The sequence below is a fragment of the Aulonocara sp. 'chitande type north' Nkhata Bay genome, linkage group LG17, assembly GCF_057382095.1.
Source record: "Aulonocara sp. 'chitande type north' Nkhata Bay isolate Kocher_YH1m ecotype deep benthic linkage group LG17, A_spYH_male_GT1.1, whole genome shotgun sequence".
Lineage (NCBI taxonomy): Eukaryota > Metazoa > Chordata > Actinopteri > Cichliformes > Cichlidae > Aulonocara > Aulonocara sp. 'chitande type north' Nkhata Bay.
Genome location: NC_141360.1, coordinates 13,214,172 through 13,233,492, shown reverse-complemented (window position 1 = coordinate 13,233,492; position 19,321 = coordinate 13,214,172). Strand labels below are relative to the sequence as shown.

Below are 19,321 nucleotides of genomic sequence, written 5' to 3'. Positions count from 1 at the left end.
TTTTGCACAGATATTCAAGGTTGCCTCACAATCTGTCCCAACATCTTTGTTCATCCCCTTATTTTTCTTGTATTGTCATTATAAGGCTTAATGTTCAGCATGTTTACACAAGCTGAATTGGGACTTCTTTTGTCTTACTCGATCATCAAAATTAATTAAATCAGTCTCACATCTATGTTATGCGGTATTAGGCAATATTTCCACTGGGAGCACGTTGTTTTGAAGAGATATGCATCCTCTGTGTTTTCACAGTGGATGTGTCAGTCACACTTTCCCCTGATTCACAAAAAACTGAAGTGAAAGAATTTCATTAAGTTCATATTGGGTTATTTACACATCCTTTAAAAACTGAGGCATGATTCTACGAACAATTCATGTAAATTTTGTAGGCCCGAATGTGGAAAGTAATACATTTGCAAGCACTGATATTTTTAATCGAATTGTAGAGCACAGTAAACAACCCAAATTAAAATGAAATGATGATATCATAGGACGGCTAGCTGTACTCCGTTACTGCATTAGATTTACCCATCAGATTTAATGTCTCTCCAAATGACAGATGCATTTCTTTAGTATTTAGTATTTAGTATTTATTTATTTATTGTCATTGTCAAGAACAATGAAATTGCGTTTGGGGCTTCCATACAACCCAAAAAAAAGAAGAAAATAATAAATACCCCTTAAAACCCAAGTGTACATATTTAACCCAGTGTGACTCCAATGCAATAAGACAATCCTTAGCAATAATGTTCGTAGAAATTCAGACAAAGACCTGAGAAACATGACAAAATACAACAATGTAACCCATTCAATATTATTGTACTGTGAGATATGATATCAGATATGATAGTTATCTATTTAAGAAAGAGGGGGGGGGGGGGGCAGGAGGGGGAAGAGAATAAAGATATGATGCACCAATGCAGACCAGTTCATTGCTATTAAGAAGTTGGATATGGTTATTGTCCGTGAGAGGGGGGCAGAGAGTTCAGGAGCCTCACAGCCTGTGGATACAGGCTGTTGGCCAGTCTGGATGTTCTGGCCTGTATAGACCTGTACCTTCTCCCTGAGGGCAGCAGATGGAAAATGTGGCGCGCAGGGTGATGTTGGTCCCGCAGGATACTGTGCACCCTCCTCAGACAGCGAGTGGGGAAGATATTACTGATCTCTGGCAGACTTGTTCCAATAATTCTGCCAGCTTCTTTCACCACCCGCTGGAGTGCTTGCTGATCGGCCTTGGTGCAGCTGGGGAACCACACTAGAAATCCATACGTCAGAACGCTGCTGATGGCACAGTTGTAGAAGTTCAACATCAGAGATCTGGGAATGTGTGCGCTCCGCAGTCTCCTCAGGTAGTAGAGGCGCTGTTGGGCCTTCCGTACAACTGAGGTGATATGGTTGCCCCAGGACAGGTCCTCGGTCACAGTTACCCCCAAGAATTTAAAACTGCTCACCCTCTCCACCGCCTCACTGCCAATGAAGAGAGGCAGATGGTTGTTATGACCCCTCTTCCGGAAATCTACAATGATCTCCTTGGTCTTTTTGGTGTTTAAGACCAAGTTATTGTCGTGGCACCATGACTCTAGTTGTTGCACCTCTGTCCTATAGTTTGTCTCATCATTGTTGGATATAAGTCCGAGCACTGTAGTGTCATCTGCAAACTTAACAATGAGATATGCAATTATCCTTCACCAACTGTCCTCTACAGAACTGATGAGAACAAAGTCGACAGCTTATGAAGGGCTAGGTCGTCCTTCCTCAAAGGGGTGACTAGATCATTGGGGTTGAGGAGAAGCCTGTGTGGGATAATTTACTGAGATTAAGACATTTTACCAAGGCTATTCCCTGCCACCTGATGTGCTTTATGAGGATCTATATCTAGCTGCCTAGGCTGCTCTTGACCTTTGGAGCCATTAATGTGATGGGAAACACACCCTCATGCATTAAACACACCATTAAAAAAAACCTGACTGTTGTCTACATACCAAGCTGTTACCTAAAATAACTCACTGTGCAACTAATATTATTCACTTCACTTGTTTTGAGCAAACAATCAGCTGCAATGTTTTGCTAGGAAAATGCTGCAGAAAGCGTCCATGAAAAGTGAAGATTAACACTATTTTGAAAGCACATAAGCACCATGAACCCATCAAACAGCCCCCACAGACTTAACTTCAAATGTCAAATTAGGTGTTTTTGTCAGAAAAACATAACACTCAAGCTGACCTGTTTTTTTAAATCTTCTGAGCTCAAGGATTTCTCGTTTTGCTGTGTTTCATCTCAGAGCAGTCTCAGAGGTGTTGTGTTGTGAGATTTCACTTGGCCAAGAACTACCAACCCACTGCTGGATTCAAAAGTCTCATCTTAGTCCAGACTTCACAAAAAGCAGTTATTTTGCCTGAACTTTATATTTGGAAGATATTTTTAACAGTGACATTCTAGGACTAAGATTGGTTCAAGCATATTATTATTATAATATACATTTTATTTGAGGGTGCCTTACTAAAACCCAAGGTCACCTTACAAAGAGAAAAAGACATAAATAAAACAGTATATTAAAATCGATTCTAATAAATTAAAATACAAAAAACAGCAAAATACAACCACAAAACAACAAAAAACATCTGTATTAAAGCGAGTAAGCCAGTTTAAACAAGTAGGTTTTGAGTAGGGATCGGTATCGTTTAGGTTTTATCCAATACCGGTGCCAAACCGGTACTTTTGAAACGGTGCCGGTGCTTAAAGAATGGAGAACACAAAATTGGTCCAAAAACCTCTCATGTTCAGCTGTTTTTTTGTAAAAACATAACAATGTTAGCCTTTTCTGCAGCTATAGGGCATATATGGTATCACTCTTGGCTGGAAGCAGTGCTTAAACAATGGAAAAAACACAAACTTTGTCCAAAACCCTCTCATGTTTAACTGTTTTCCACTTTTTCTTTGGTCATTTTAGCCTTTTTGGCCAGGGTGAAGGGAGTATCTGCCATCAAACAAGAAGACAGCCGCATGTAGCTATGATGATGTTTGCTAGTTCACCTTACCTGCATTAATGTAATAGCGCGGTTAGCCTACTCAACGTAAATTACACACGAACAACATTAAGCTACTCACGCAGATAAGTACGGCTGCTGCTGCATCATCATCCGTCATCATTTCTGCTACACTGGCAGGGCTAGGGGCCAGGACTCTCCTCTTCGGGGTTTTGGGGGATGTTGCTAACTCCAGGACCGATAACAGGCAACCCACCCGCAGTAGATGTGCTCGGTGTGAGGTCTTGCAGCAAGCTATCAAATACGGTGCATTTCTCGGCTTTTAAAAAAACGCTATGCGTCGCCAGGTGTTTCATCGGATTCGAGGTGTTACCTCCTTTGACAGTATCACAGTATCAGCTTAAAGCACTTGTTGCAGGCTGCTGAGTTTGCATATTTTGAAGTACAGCCAGACTTTTGACCGCTTTGCCTTGGGCATTTTTAATCTGTAGCTCTGCTCTAAAAGAACGTACATACCTGGCCCCGCCTACTATCCTCGGAAACATAAAATGATTGGCTAGAATCTAAAGTGTATCACAGCTCAGGAAAAAAAAGCATCGAAATAAAGCACCGAAATGTGCGCTGCTTTTCGGTCTGGTTACTACCGTTTATGTCAGATGGCACCGGACACCGGTACCCATCCCTAGTTTTGAGTTGTGACTTAAATAAGGGAAGGGACTCTATATTTCTTAAGGCTGAAGGAAGTGAGTTCCAGAGCCGAGGAGCAGAGCGACTGAAAGCTCTGTGTCCCATACTGGTAAGGTGAGAAGAAGGAACAACAAGATGAGTGGCAGATGAAGATCTGAGAGAGCGGGAAACTGTGGTGATATGAAGCAGATCACAGAGATAAGGAGGGGCAAGGTTATGAATACACTTAAAAGTGAGAACTAAGATTTTAAAGTTTATCCTGGCTTCTATAGGCAACCACTGAAGCTGTAGAAGAATTGAGGTAATAGGGTCTCTTAAGGGAGTACGAGTTATGACCCGAGCTGCAGGATTCTGAAGAAGTTGAAGTTTATGGAGGAACTTATTGGGGAGACCAAATAAGAGTTGCAATAATCGATCCAGGAAGTAATAAGACAACGGACAAGGATGGCAGCAGCATGGGGAGTAAGGAAGGGACATCTGCCTGATCCTTTGCCCTACATTCAAACAAATTTGTGCACCACATCGTAAGTATAAATTCATTTTTGGTCATTTGACCTGTCTTTGCTACATCCCTATCTGGCACTAACTGGTAAGGCTTAAGAGCCAAAGGTACACTGTAGATCTCCCCCCCCCCCCTTTCTTCTCAATATCAATATATTAAGAAAGTTTTATATGCAAAATAAATTGAAAACTGAGCAACATTTAGTAGATAAAATAATGTATATTTGCAAATCTTGCCATCGAATTTAGTACCTAGACTTAATGTTTACTCTACTGTTGTCTTTATGTGTGTAATTCAAATTAGGATCCTCTGTGCATTTTCCAGAAGCACACACGTCTGTGTGAAGCTCTACGTGTGCCAGGAACACACAGAGCCATCATCACCTTGCTGCTGTGTAAGCCTGGCCTCTGGTGCGCTGATCATATCCTGCTGTCTGGTTAGCAGCAGGAGATAGCATGGCAAAATTCATTATCAGTTCCATGCTGACAGAAACCAAACAGAGCCATTTTACCTGACCCCACACCATTATTTGGAAAGCCAAACCGTGAAGGAGAAACAAAATATACGTTATATAAAAAGCTGCTGAACTGTTCGGTCTGATTTGTGAAGCTTGGTTTTAGTCGCTCAGCACTCCTGTGAGCTGCCGGGGTGTTATATGGTACCCATTCAGCATCATGGAGACAAAAACAGTTGAGCACTTGTGTAAAAGAGAACTAAAAGTGAAAGACAAAAATCACATTTAAGATGTGCTTGAATTACTAAAATAACATAAGAAAGGTGAAAATATAAAGGTGCTTTGGCACTCAGCCAACTGGTGTGCATAAACAGATGAAACAGATTTTTTCATTGTTAAACTACAAAGGGAGTTTTGCCATCCCTCCATTCGCTTCCGCTTATCCTTTTCAGGGTTGCGGGGGGCGCTGGAGCCTATCCCAGCTGTCATAGGGCGAGAGGCGGGGTACACCCTGGACAGGTCGCCAGTCTGTCGCAGGGCCAACACACATGGACAGACAACCATTCGCACTCACATTCACTCGCACATTCACACCTAATGGCAATTTGGATTAGAATAGAATAGAATAGAATTCAACTTCATTGTCATTGCACACGCACAGGTACAGGGCAACGAAATGCAGTTTGCATCCATCCAGTGCTTTAGTGATATAGATATATTACAATATATATTAGCAATAATATAGATATGTGAGTATATTACAGAAAGGGGTCTATTATGGTATGTTATAATGTACACGGTATGAAGTATGTTGTGAATATTCTATAACTATAAGTATGTACAGGCTGTAGTGAGTACAAGCTATGTACAGGCTATGAACAGCATATAAATATGAAAAACTATACAGAATATGAAATAAATAACTTTACAGAATCTGAGATATACAGCTATACAGAAATGATTATCCAATTAACCTATCCCCACAAGTTGCATGTATTCCAGACACAAGGCTGAACAATATTTTTGGATGGCTTCAGGCCCTCAGACAGCACTGCATTGAAAATCTGTAGCAGATATCAGCTCATGAGCTCAGGAAGACCTCTGAAATCCACTGACAGTGAAACCCCAAAAAAGCAAGCGAAAACTCTTGTGCGCAACAGAAAACATTTATAAACAAACACCAGACACGGCACAATCGCACCTATCAAAAGCTGAAATTCTTTTTTGGAAATCGGGGACAGCACATCCCTTGGGCCAAAGAAGAACGGGACCATCTGGCATGTTAGCGTCACACGATTCAAAGACCAGCAACTTTGACGTTAAACGACTACATAGCATGGGTAACTTGCACATCTGTGACGGCGCTGTTGATACTGAGTTACAAACACAGGTTTGGGAATGGAGCCACATACTGTGTTGCAATCCAGATGACATCGTTTTCAGGGAAGGCCTTGTTTAATTCAGGAACAAAATGTCCACCCAGATTCTGCACGTCATTGCGCTGTTAAAAAAAAAAAAAAAGGGTCCAGGTGCTAAACCAGCCTATCTGCAGTTCCAACCTGAAAGTGAAAAACTTTTGGCTGACTGAGAAACCAAAATATGACAAAGAGCTTCCTGAACGTTGAGCAGACAAAACAGTTCCATTTCTAAACTACAGCAACTGGAATGTTCAGTTATCAAATCCTTGTTTTTGAGTGTTTTTAAAAGAAGAGGCAACATAGCACATGGGTAAACATGGTCAAAATCTTCTTCTTTTGATGATTATATTTAAAATGAAATAAGCTTCGAGTTATTATAGTCGGCTTTCATTTACATTTTACAAAAAGCCCTACATTTTACAGTATTATTATAAGCACATTTTCTAACCTGCAGCTGACATAGAATGGCTAAAAGCGCTTCATTCACTTATGAGCATGTAGTCGGCGAATTGGCTTTCTCTTGACAGAACATCATTTTAATGCTTGGGTGCAAATCTCTATTTTAAGCCTTGCAGTGTCCGCAGATGCATATTAAAGGCCTATGCTATTCAGACACATTCACAAATACAACGTGCAAATGAAGAAGTGTCATGTTCCTCAAAGTTTTCTGTAAATAACTTGTAGAAATCGGTGGTTTTAGGCTGTAGTAGTTATTTTCCTTGAAAATGCACTGCAAAACTTGTAAAAAAAAAAAAAAAAAAAAAAAAAAGCAATCAGAAGATTATTGGGGCGCCGGGAAAATACCATCCACCAAAAGCACAAACAACGCTAACAATCTCCTCCCTGAGTGCGTCCAATTTTAAAAGGACTGCTCTCACTGTTTGGAAATCATTCTACCTTAAAAGGGAACTGCTGGCAGCCCTCCGTTGTTTAAATGCCTCCACATGTTGGCTGCAAATCTGAAAGGTACGCTCTTAGAACTTTTGGAGACAAGAATTAAAGCTGCTGCAAGGTATCAGATCAAAGGGAAAAATAATGCATGGCTGCAGCTTTGGCTATGAGGTCATGCGAAAAAAGTCGCTGGGACAAAGAGAAGGAAAGAAGGAAATGATCCTCATTTTCAAGGATGCATTTATCAGAAGGTTATCCTCCAGACTTTGAACAAACCTCAGCTTGCTTATCAGTTAATCTTGATTATATATTATCTGTGAGCAAGACAGATTAGTCTGTCCCATCGGGTCGAGATGAATGAGCTGGTCAAAACAACCTGCTCAGCTTGCTCAGTTTGAGAGCCAACACTTTAAAAAGTGCTCACAAAGACTGATACATCAAGCTTACACATATTCATCTGAGGTGCCTAATCATCTCCCTTCTATTCTATGTTAAACATACTCACTATTTCAATATTTAAGAGAAACAACAAAAGAAAGGAAAGAAACAGATTTTAAAGTCACAGTCTACCTTTTTCTTTTTTTGTGTCCTGTCTGGCACTGTAGCAGGGAAAGAAAAAGGAGAAAAGAGATAGAGAGAAAAGACAATGAAAATCTGCTTCATCACCTTTGTCTTTGTGTCCTTTTTTTTTTCTCTTTCTTTTCCTGGATCACCTGTTGAGAAAGAAAAAAGAAAACAAGCAGAAGAAGACTAGAGCAATAGAATAAACAACATCACAATGATATATGGGAATATAACAGTAAATACTAAATGTTAAATATTATTGTGCAGCACGTAAGATCGACAGCGCACAGTGTGCTTTATGGTAGGAGCCAAAGAGGGTGTAATTTGTGTGTGTGAGCACCCGTGTGTACACCTGTGAGCATGAACGCACTTGTTTTTAAAAGGTTCCTTCATGTAATGATCTGTTAGAGGGTGTGGGGAGCCACAGCCCCGTCCACCAGGGCATGAAGCAGGTATGGAGGAGATCAAGACTCCAGACATCCGGAGGCCCTCAGAACTATCCCAGAAAGAGCTGAGGAGAGTCCCAGATGAGGGATCACTCAGCAGCCGCGGAGCATAAGCCAGGGGGGGTTGCAGTGACGTGCCCAGGAGCTCCGCCGGCAGCCAGCTGTCACAGTCACAGTCTACCTACCGGCAGATTATTTATTCTCCTGACATAAAACTGCACCAGGTGCAAACAGGGAAGTGAAAACATTGCGCCTGCAGTACTGACCTGAAAGTTCCCCAGATAAGAAACCTACAGGCTGCAACTAATGCAGCTAAGTGAGTTACAGTAGCTCATCTGATGGATGGGACCACACCGACCAGCTTTCGCTCCCCACGTGCATCAGTGAGCCTTGGTCGCTCTTGACCTTGTCTCTGGTTCACCATTGTTCCTTCCTTGGACTGCTTTTAGATGCTGAAAACTGCAGACCAAGAACACCCCACAAGTGTTGTGGGGTCTAGCCATCACAGTTTGTCAAACTCAATCCTTATGCTTGCCCATGCACGTCAACTTTCAGGACAAAATGTTCACTTGCTCCCTAATATATCCCACCCACTAGCAGGTGCCATGATGAAGAGATAATCAGGGAATTCACTTCACCTGTCAGTGGTCATAATATTATACCTAATCAGTGGCTGTATCCCAATTCAGGGTCTGCAGCCTTAAAGTACGCAGCCTCAACGGTCCTCAAGGGCCGCGTACTCAAAGACCGCTAAGGCCGGAAGTGCGAGGCTTGTGAAATGGGACGGTCTAGCCTCCGTTGCGCTGCCCAGGTTGCCTAGCAACCATGATACTAACAGCTGGAAACAGCTTTGTTTGACAGAAATGAAGGAGAACATATTTTGTTCATTTGTTTCTTTCTTTCTACATGAGCTTTGATCATTCTCTGTAGGATTAAGCTCAGCTATTGAACGGCGTATATTTTAAAGTAAAGGCTTTAAAACCAAGTTAGTACAAACATCGCTAATGTCACATAACTTTGCCGACATGTGGCCAACAGTAATGTTTTAATGTTCTTCGTTATTAAACATTTGCACATAAATAAGTGACATAATATTCAGTACTTACTTAAAGTTTACTCTTCGGGCGCCCCTCATCCGCCGTTTTTTTCGGCAAAATTATCCACACCCACCGCCACGCTATGCATTCTGGGATATGTTGGGCCACGAAGTCTACACCACCACGTCCTTAAAATTCAGGGAAATGAAGGACGCATTTGAGGGCCGCATTTCGAGCAGCCTTCGAATTGGGACAGCCTTCGTCGCGTCACGGTGACGTAATCGGCCTTAACATGCGGCATTTAAGGCTGCAGACCCTGAATTGGGATACAGCCAGTGTATATCATTACCTGTACTGAGTTCTCATTGGGTTGCTCACCGCTGTAACGCTAAGTATATTACATTTGCTACATGAGCTTTTATGAGTTCTCTACATCATCAGTGTGATTACACATGACAACAAATTAGATCTTATATGTATATGTATATATTTATTTAATTGTGAGGGGGTTAGGTTAAGATTAGAATTTTCAGGCATCTATTTCATGGTCCAGGTTTTACGGGGTTACGTTTTTCAATACACACATTTAAAGATGTTTCTTCTGCTTATTTTTTGCCGCTGCTGATGAAGAAACATAGTCATATATACTATTAGAAAACAAGCTTAGAGTGTGTGGGCTGGATGCAATTGCAACTGGCCAGAGGGAAAGCACGGAACACTGGGGTGGGTAAATTTCCGATTTCAGGTTTATTCTTTGCAATCTGATTGCTGTTCTGCAGGCTTATTGTTCAAAAATAATTACAGGTCGCAGGATAATGATTTTAACCCCTGATTGATATGCAGTGGTTTAGAACACAAAGCAGCCTCTTTTGTTCAGTATTCCATTTTAGTTTGTGACTTATTCGTTAAAACATGCCTATCTGCATTAATATCCTCCACCATTCGTGACTCCTTACCTTTAAATTAACAATGCCGTCAGAAACTCAAAAAAAGAATTACCATAACAACAGCCACTTGACTGCATCCTCAAAAAATCACTTTGGGCTGGTTTACCGGCTTCTGTATTCAAGGATAGATACATGGATGATTGAATATTGCTTGAAGTCATAAAAAGTTCTAAAGGAGATGCTTGAAGACGTAAAGTAGGAGGAAATTGCGGCAGAGGACTCGTCAGAGCCACAAATCAAGTCGTGTGGGGGACTTTGATTTCCATCCAAACAATTCAGGGCAGCGTTTCATAAGATTCCAACCTTCAACTGGTTTGAATTTACTGGGTTTAGTTTTATTTGATAAAGACAACATTTACTAATTTACAAGCTTAGCAATCCCTGGGCACCTTATATGGTAATGACCATCCAGCGACTGAAGAGTAGACTAAAATGCTCAGATTTTTTGGAAACAATAGGAACAGGGTCAGCTATGAGACAGTACCTTACCCGAGTCTCATTGCGTCACACAGTAATTCAAGGTCTGTGTGTAATTTGCTGAAATTTGTAGCGGCACATTTTGTCCCATATTGACAGTTCGATGACAATGAGAAGTGGAGTGGGTTGAGTTCAATAGGGTCAGCCGGTTTAGTGCTGCACTGCCGTTTCTTGGAGTTTGACTAAGTTGGTTGTTGTTTTTATACTTGATCAGAACTGTCAAGATTATTGACAGTTCTGATCTACAGTAAGAGGAAAAACTGAAGTTCTCAGTGCTATAAAATGATCTTCTAAGGTAGTGAGAAAAGTAGTGAGGAAGGCAAAATGTAAACAAAACAAAATGTGTTTGATATGGTTCATATTCCGCACAGTTATAGAACTTGTAAACACCCCTTTAATGTGCAAAAGCACAACAGCACTATAGGAATAGTAAGCTTCTCCTCTTTTGTCTTAGATAATTAGAGTCCCATTTCTGATAAGGTTGGAGATTGCATAAGCATAGTGGTGTGTGGTCACCTTTTAAAAACTACTTACCCTGACACACACCTAATAACGGGTGATTAATCAAAACAAACAGACCAGATAAAAACATACCCTTTCTGGTTAAAGAGAGTTTATACACTTTTATGGTGGTAAGATATTTACCATTAACTGACAGCAGTGAAAGAAATCAACAGCTAAACTAAAGCATATTTACAGGATGAAAAATTATAAGTAAAATACCTGCATGCAAAACCTAAACTAAAAGCATTCCTGTGTCTCTTTTTGAATTTGCTCTCTGACTTGCTCTCTACCTGTCCTTCATAGAATGTTTTAGGATTAGGTTTATTATAATGACTTCACAAGGTTAACCTGCTGCTTTCTACAGTGCATTATTAAACCACATGTATTCAATGACTTTGACTGAGCTCAGAGACTCAGAAAATGAAAAAAACTGAAGAAGTTTAAAAGACAGAGAATGTTGACTCTAAACTTGCGCAAGTAATTTGACGAATGAAATCAGGGTTGTGTAATTATCAAAACAATTGTTTTTTCTCACATGTACTGTCTCTGGAGAGACATGCCGAGTTTCATATTGAACTCGTCTGCTCATATCAAACTCTTGCTCTTGTCATTGTGGGAGGTGGTCTTCCCTTCTTGGTGATCTCAGATGTTTTTCTTGCCATAGTGCTAAAACAGTTAATACACTCACACATCTTGAGGAAAATGATTTGTAATGTATCCACTGTGATAAAAAACTACAGTATAAAATGAACATGAGGAATATAATAGCTGATCTGAGCCTTGCTAACAATAGTTCAGGGCCGGCTTTTGTCAGCAGGACATGGCCACACCTACTATAATGACAGAACTTCGATGTGAAAGCTAAACATACTGTAGCTTTAAGAGAGAAAAAACCGCATCCTTTCCTATAGGTTGCTTTCACTTCTTTGTCACTGTAACGTATCTCTATTTTTACCTGTAACTAGCTAAGCATTGGCAGCATTTTCTGTTGTTCTGACTACGTGTCCATGTGATATGTGCTATATGATCCCCGACTGTAGACTTCCACAGAGCTAATGGCACAGTCAAACCACCACTGAGAACCCAGAAAGTGAAACTCTGAGTATTGTTTTGTATTTACAATTATAAACCAAATCCTGAAATGAGAAACCCAATGAGGACAATTAGAATTACACAGAGAGACAGTTATTCATTTATGGAGGAATGGCAAAACTGCATAATTACTTTTCAGAATGATTCATTTTCAGGCTGTAAACTCTTCAAAACAACAGCTCCAAGGTAGTTATCATGTCATGACACGAGTTGCTAAGTAGAGAGAAAAGACTGATTAGCAGTAAGCCAACAAAAAGGAGACAAACAGTCACAATGGCTGCAGTGTTCATTGGAACTAGCCTCAGAGAGTGCCAATTAAGAACGCATCGGATTAAGTCCCATATTGATGCTTTTAATGAAACCATTACTGTTTTCCGTAACACAAAATAAACTGTCATTCACGATGCTTATTACTGTATATTATAAATGTTATAACATTTGTGTCTGGTAGGGAGTTGTGGCTTACACCCTTTTTGATACAAGTGTCCTGTTGGACAGATCTACTTCACAACATTCAAGGCAAGTATTGATTTGATGAGATTATAATTGAATCCTGAAATCATCTAATTTACTGAAATGTGTTTATTGCATGCATCACATTATTAATAATGCTATGTAGCACATAATTCTCTTTAGGTACAGCAGTATAAAAATGGTTGTTAATGCTTGAATATAAACACTGGCTGCTGTAAGCTGAGTTGACAGTAGGTCCAGCAACAAAGGTCACATTTTCCAACAATGACCTCACAGAATACATTGAAAATAACAATTTCCAGGTCTGGATTTTAGATTTGCTCAGTTTGAAAAAGCTCTGTTTTTTTCCACGTGATGTATGACTTCACCAGTTTCTCTAATGCCTTAAATCCCTCAGTGGAAAACACCTTTTATTGTGGTTACATACGATCCCATCTGTTGTAAATGTTCCCCTATTTTCTCTCCCTCTGTTCCTCCCTCTCTGTTGTCCCTTTCTAACTGTCTTACACTCCCCCACCCCTCGCCCGTCTGGTGGGATTGTCAATCCATTTTGGAGGTATAAAACCACTGCTGGGGGTGGAGACAACCACAGCTTGCTGTGTGATACTGAAGGACTCTTGCAAAAACACTGCTGCTCACAACCGTGTGGTTGCCTCTCTGTTGTCATTTAAAACAACAGAACTGACTTTGGATTTTTAGATTTTTAACGTTCCATCATGTGTAAAGGACTTGCAACACTGCCTGCGACATGCTTGAAAAGGTAAGTGCAATATTCCTTGAACAACGGGTGGATAAAAACATTAATTCAGGAAAAAATAAAGACAGAAAGAGAAAAAATTAAAACATTGTTTTTGAATATGATGTGTGTACATGTAAAAAATGAAAGAGCTGTTATTTTACAGCAGCAACTCAAAATCTCAATTTAAACATGGAAAAAGAGGAACTAGCTGACAAGCTGTTAACCACTTGTTTACATAGATAAAGGAAGTCTGTGCGCAGATATCACTAATGGAAACACACTGACATTTTCTGAAATGCATTTTGCTCACGGTCCTCTCGTTCTGCCTCTCCACAGTGCCAAAGACATCAAGCACAAAATAAGCTTCTTACTCCAGAAGCCTGAACCTCAAGCAGCAGATCAGAAGCAGATGAAAGAAAAATCAACCACAGCTGCTGCAAAAAGGTTAGAGGAACAAGCCTCTCTCAGCTGAATTTGCTGTTTAAAAGATGTGTTCTATGCGCTAAGTCGCACATTGAGCCTCCTTCGAAAGAGAGAATTTTTATGATGAAAACTAAAACCAAGCCTGCCACAAATGCTGACTTAAAAAGTATATTGTGTTTCCAATCTGAAGGAGTTGAAACTGCTTAAAAATGTGATGGCGGTGTCTGTTTGAGATCAGTCTCCTTCAGACTGATGCAGAGCTAAATTAAGTTTATTTTTGACTTTAAACTCAGTGACTAGCGCCTAACACGGTACAGATAAGAAAATCCTGGCTCGTGCTTCAATTCAAGTTGCAGACCCTTAATATTGATGTGCCTCTAAATGAATGACTGAAACTCGCGGGACATCTCTGTTATCTGAGGCTTGTTGGGAAAGAGATAGGGAGGTGATTAGAAAATAGATGGATGGATCTTTCCACGTAGAAGATGAGCTCACTTTGACGCAATAGGCTGAAGAACCATTTCATTTCATGGAAAATAAATGATTTAGTACTTTTTTTTAATATATTGGACCAGTGGTATAGCCAGTGCCTCCTATAATTGGACATAGATGTGATGACTTGTGTGGCTAACAGTCATTAAACTTTTATAGTTGATAAATTCTGCATAAATTCTGAAATCGAATTATGTTACCGAAGAGCACAATCTATCAGATTTCTCTACACTTCCAGAGCACGTCTTCCCACGGGAAGCCTGTTATTGTTCTTTATGAGAACGTTTGCATTGACCCTGCTCGCATTGACCTTGGCTTTTTAGCAGCATCCCGAGACAGCTATGGATGATCAATATTCAGTTTTCCTGCTAAAATTGCACAGCAGCAATATCAATCACTATGCACAACACAAAGACTCGATGGCGCTTATATAACCTTGTGCATAATGCAAATTATGATTCTAAATGCTGATTATATATTGGTCTTTTATAACTGAAAATGATCATTTTACTATAGTCCGGGCTTGCTGCTGTCAGATGACGTGCGTTGGCATGATTTGATTTGCTGTCATTTTGATAATTGCATTTTTGCGACTGGGATTTGAATGTGTCGTTCTATTTACAGCAAAAGATATCTCATACAGATATCTTTGTTTTGCTATGTTGTTAAGAGATGTTTGGTGGCTACTTCACCTTTTTGGAGAAAGTACTACAAAAAGACTAGATTAGAGATAAGGTGAAAAATGTCCATATGTACTTTATGTAAAAATGTTTTTCTGTGCAACCTTACTTAAAATGGCATTGATCGTTTGTGTTTTAGGGTGCCTAATACAGCTGAGGTGGAGAAATGGAAGGAGTCTTTCAGCCATGTGCTGAACAGTGAAGGTAAGTGTTACATTAGTTTCACTCATAAAAGACTGGATCTGAATCAGAACAAGTCAGATGAGGCTTTTAATCCAAAGCTAGCTGGAAGAACTTCTGACTTTGGCATCCCAATATTAATAATGCCATCAGCTGTCCGACAGAAGCTTCACTCATTTGTTCTCAACAAAATGTGCCTGTGGCTTTATATATTTAATCATTTTCATGTAGTACAATACAGTTGCAATCATGGGAAATACTGGCTTTAGCATATCACTGTAAGGGTTGACAGTAAGGCTTTGCTAATCCCAAAAGTGATGCTGAAAATCAAGCTGCAGCGTAGCAGATGGTTGGGTTTGGCTAATTAAGTATCATCACTGTGCTCATTACTGCTGTTAAAAGAAAGTTAAGGGGACTTGGCTGGGACACACAAACACGCAAATGGAGCACACACACACACACACACACACACACACACACACACACACACACACACACACACACACACACACACTCACACTCAAGCACTTTCCAGCACATTCTCATGCTCTAGCTTTTGCTACGTGTCACGAGGCACTACTAGAGGGCCTCTCAGGGCGTGCTGACCAGTGCAGAGTGTGCACGTGTGTGTGTGTGTCTCTGCGTGTGTCTCTGTGTGTGTGTGGATGCATAAGACCTCTGAGAATCATATTGTCTGCGTGTGCATGGGGAGCAACGGCCTTGCAGAAACCAGCGGAGTTCTGACCTGCGTCTTTCCATGACCTCCAACATAGTTATGGCTTCCTTCTGCTGTCCCTATTACATCTGTCAGCTGCTACTGCTCCTTCATTTGTTTAACATATTAAGACCTCAAAGGTCTCCTCAAACTCTTCTTGTAGTCATGTTAGACATATGAGACAAGATGTAGCTTTTTAATATAAAGTAAATCAGTGGCGTGTTCGTGTCATGCTACAAAGCAATGTAAAACTCCAGCACTTGGACACGCTGCCAAAAAATAAGGCTGGTAAAATTCTTACCCAGCACTCGGAACTTCTGTATTCATGATTCATTTTTTTCTGGCAACTAATGTGCAGTTGGGAGCTGATTAAAACTCCTATTGGGGAGGTGGCATAATTTTTGACTAAGTCTGGGCAGGTTCTGCTACCTGAAATTGGACTGCTCTAGCTAATTCTGCTGCATTATTCATCAGGCAGCCAGCCAAATTAGAAAATTTAGACTGGCTTTGATGAGTGCAAAGGCTGCCACACCATTATATTAGAGCATTTATTACACTCTGGTGAGGCTTGTTCATTTTGCTTCAATAACACACTGCTTTATCTTTTTGGCAATGCTTTACAATGACGACAATGTTTAAACCGAGACTTAATTAAACTTTGGTAAAGACTTATTTCACAATAAAAGAATAGTCTTTACTAATCATTTGTAGTGTTAAAATGTATGTTTATATAATTAAATTGCGCTGTGCCACAATTCTGACCAAAATTGTATCTAAACCTAAGAAAAAAAAAAACAAGGAAAGAAGAATTACACAATCGCTATGTCACTGGCCTACTTACATGTGCATGTGTGTTACAAAGGTCATCTGTGAACATGATCTTGATGGTTACTGGGAAGTTCCAGCTGGTTTACAAAAAATTTACCAACTAGTAAACAACATTACTAATTGTAATGTTATTAATTAATAGTTTATTAATAACGAATATATATTAACTAAAGTTATTAAGTTTAATAAATAAATAAATGGACTATGTGGCTGTTGAGTACAGTTGGATCAAAAGAGACACATTTTTCTTTCTGTGTTTAGTGGGTCGCACAGTCTTCACCAGCTTCCTAAAGTCGGAGTTCAGTGAGGAAAACATGGACTTCTGGATGGCTTGCGAGGACTACACGAAGACTGCACCTACCAAGCTAGCAACCAGAGCCAAGCAGATCTACCAGAAATATATTGGTGCAGATGCTCTTAATGAGGTAATCACAGCACTACTGAAATAAAATGACAAACAAAATCAATTTGATTAATAAGAGTAAAATCCTTCAACATAAAAAGAAGATTACTTGCTGGGCAGGTAAAATATGACTCACCACACCCCAATACTATACCTGAACATTTACCTTCAAGTAAAAAAATAGTCCACCTTTACTTTAAGATATCTTTCTACTTTTTTCACGTCTTCATTTTGTTGATAAGCCCATGTGTTTCTCCTGCCTCGCATCAGCAATGATCTCTATTACCAAAAACAGTTGCTGTTTCTCTGTGGCAGCTTAAAAGTTTAGGCTCTTGATAAGTGAATACATTACATCAGTATGTTTCACTTTACTTTCGTTCTGTGACCTTTTAGGTAAACTTAGATGCAGCGACAAGAGAAAAAACAAGACAGAACGTTGAGAACGCCTGCCCTTCTTGTTTTGATGATGCCCAGAAGATGATCTACACACTGATGGAGAAAGACTCCTATAGGCGCTTTCTCAAATCCAAACTGATCCAGGATCTGTGTCAACAACAGAGTAACGCTGCTCAGGAGAAGAAAGAGAAGAGAAGCTGTGACATGGCTGACAGCAGTCAGGTGTTAGCTGGTGGTGCTTAGTCAGGACGAAAGAAGGAAAAGCTTGAAGGAGGTGCCAAAGATCGACAGTCAGTTAGGGCTCACAGTGGGAATGATAGGTTTGCTGGGGTGTCCGGGGTTTCTAGATAAGGAAGGAAGAATGGTTTTGAAGATGTCTGATGAAGGTTCATGTGAGGTCGTTTTCTTTTCCTTCTGTTTTTGATACTTGCTCTTTATTTCTGGGCTTATGTGGTCACTCTTGTAAATATTTATATATTTCCCATTTCTGCATTCATCAGGTGAAATGTTCTACAGACTGACTGAATGTAAATACATCATTGCATTGTGACATTTTCCTTCTGGATTCTTTGCAAAACACAATCTGATCTAGAAGCTGTGACCAGGTTATCTTGATACTTAGAACAGAAAACTATTGAAAGCTACCTCCAGCCAACAGACACGAAAACTGGTGCCACTGGAACATTTTCTCAATGGAACGGCACAGATTACTAGTTTAGCTATGTACAGACCTGAATATTTAAATTAATACATCAAGCACTTTTTAAAATAATGCCCCAATTCCGTTGTGTATAGGAGTAGAGTCTCCAAGTTTAAATGTTGTACAATTTTATACAGTCATAAATGTAAAGTAATAATTGATCCTGGTACAGCTGGAACAACAATAAAGTAGCACGTATACTGTAGTGATTGGCTTTGCAGTTAGTTTTAGGTTTAGGGTCACAGATTGGTTATTTTCCATCATGTTGACTTATGGCCTCACAATGTAGTGGTAATGGAAAAAAAGCTTTATATAGTCATTTGAAGTTCCAACTCACTATTTAATACCATATGTTTGTACAACAGCCCATGGTTGACACTGATGTCTGTTTATTCACGTGAGTAAAACCCGGTGTATATCTCAACACTTTATCATGGTAACAACTGCCTCTGCTGTTCAAACATCCTGACATGATCTCTGCACTGTGAAAACACCGACTGACTAGTTCTCGTGGGAATTTTAGGCATGTTTTAATATTAGTAGAAGTAGTAATTGTCATAGAGTCATGACGCAGTTATGTTAAACGGAGTAGGATATTTTTTTAAAGAAAACCACCTTACCAAATTTTTGGTGGCCACACATTCTACAATGTCTTATCTAAATGTATACTGTGATGATAAAAAACTACATATTATATGTAAAAGAACACGTGTCTTTGTCCTATTTCTGTATACTCCCAAATGTGCTTAATGATGAAAATCTGTGGTTGTATTTACATTTTTGTTTTTGAGCTTTGGTGATGTCACTTGTGGAAAGTGTTGTGGAGTTGTACTAGCTTGCAGATGCTCTTTTAAAATGTAAAGCTGAGAGAAGGTGGCAGTCAAAATAATAGCTGTCCTCTGCACCTACTAGCTGATTAACACAAGTGGTGAAATTCTCCTGTAACTATAGGTAACAAGATATGAAGTAAATAAATGTGGCATGAACAGTATGTTTGTGTGTGACATGTTGGAGGATAAGCTCAAACACACACTTCTTTGTTACACAGTTACACTTCTTATGACGCATCAACCATCAAACATATTGTGCCATATTAACAAGTGGATCACCAAGGACATGAGGATAGATTGATTATTAAAATGACATAATTTCAATTAATGCAATTTAATATTATTTCAGATTTATAGATACAGTTCCAATTCACAACAATTCTCAAAAGGCATTTAATGATTTAAGGTAAAAACTCAAATATATAAGAAAAACCCAACAATCAGATGATCCCCCC

The 19,321-nt window shown here is 39.7% G+C and overlaps 1 protein-coding gene across 1 annotated transcript; it reads left to right on the top strand.

Annotated features, from left to right (window-relative positions):
• The first annotated feature begins 13,088 nt into the window (after window positions 1-13,088).
• Window positions 13,089-19,027, top strand: rgs4 (regulator of G protein signaling 4). Its single transcript, XM_086269570.1, has 5 exons — window positions 13,089-13,240; window positions 13,556-13,663; window positions 14,954-15,018; window positions 16,799-16,962; window positions 17,334-19,027. Exons 1-5 carry the CDS (start codon window positions 13,197-13,199, stop codon window positions 17,577-17,579), a joined length of 627 nt encoding a protein of 208 aa, XP_086125696.1. The 5' UTR covers window positions 13,089-13,196; the 3' UTR covers window positions 17,580-19,027.
• Window positions 19,028-19,321: the final 294 nt, after the last annotated feature.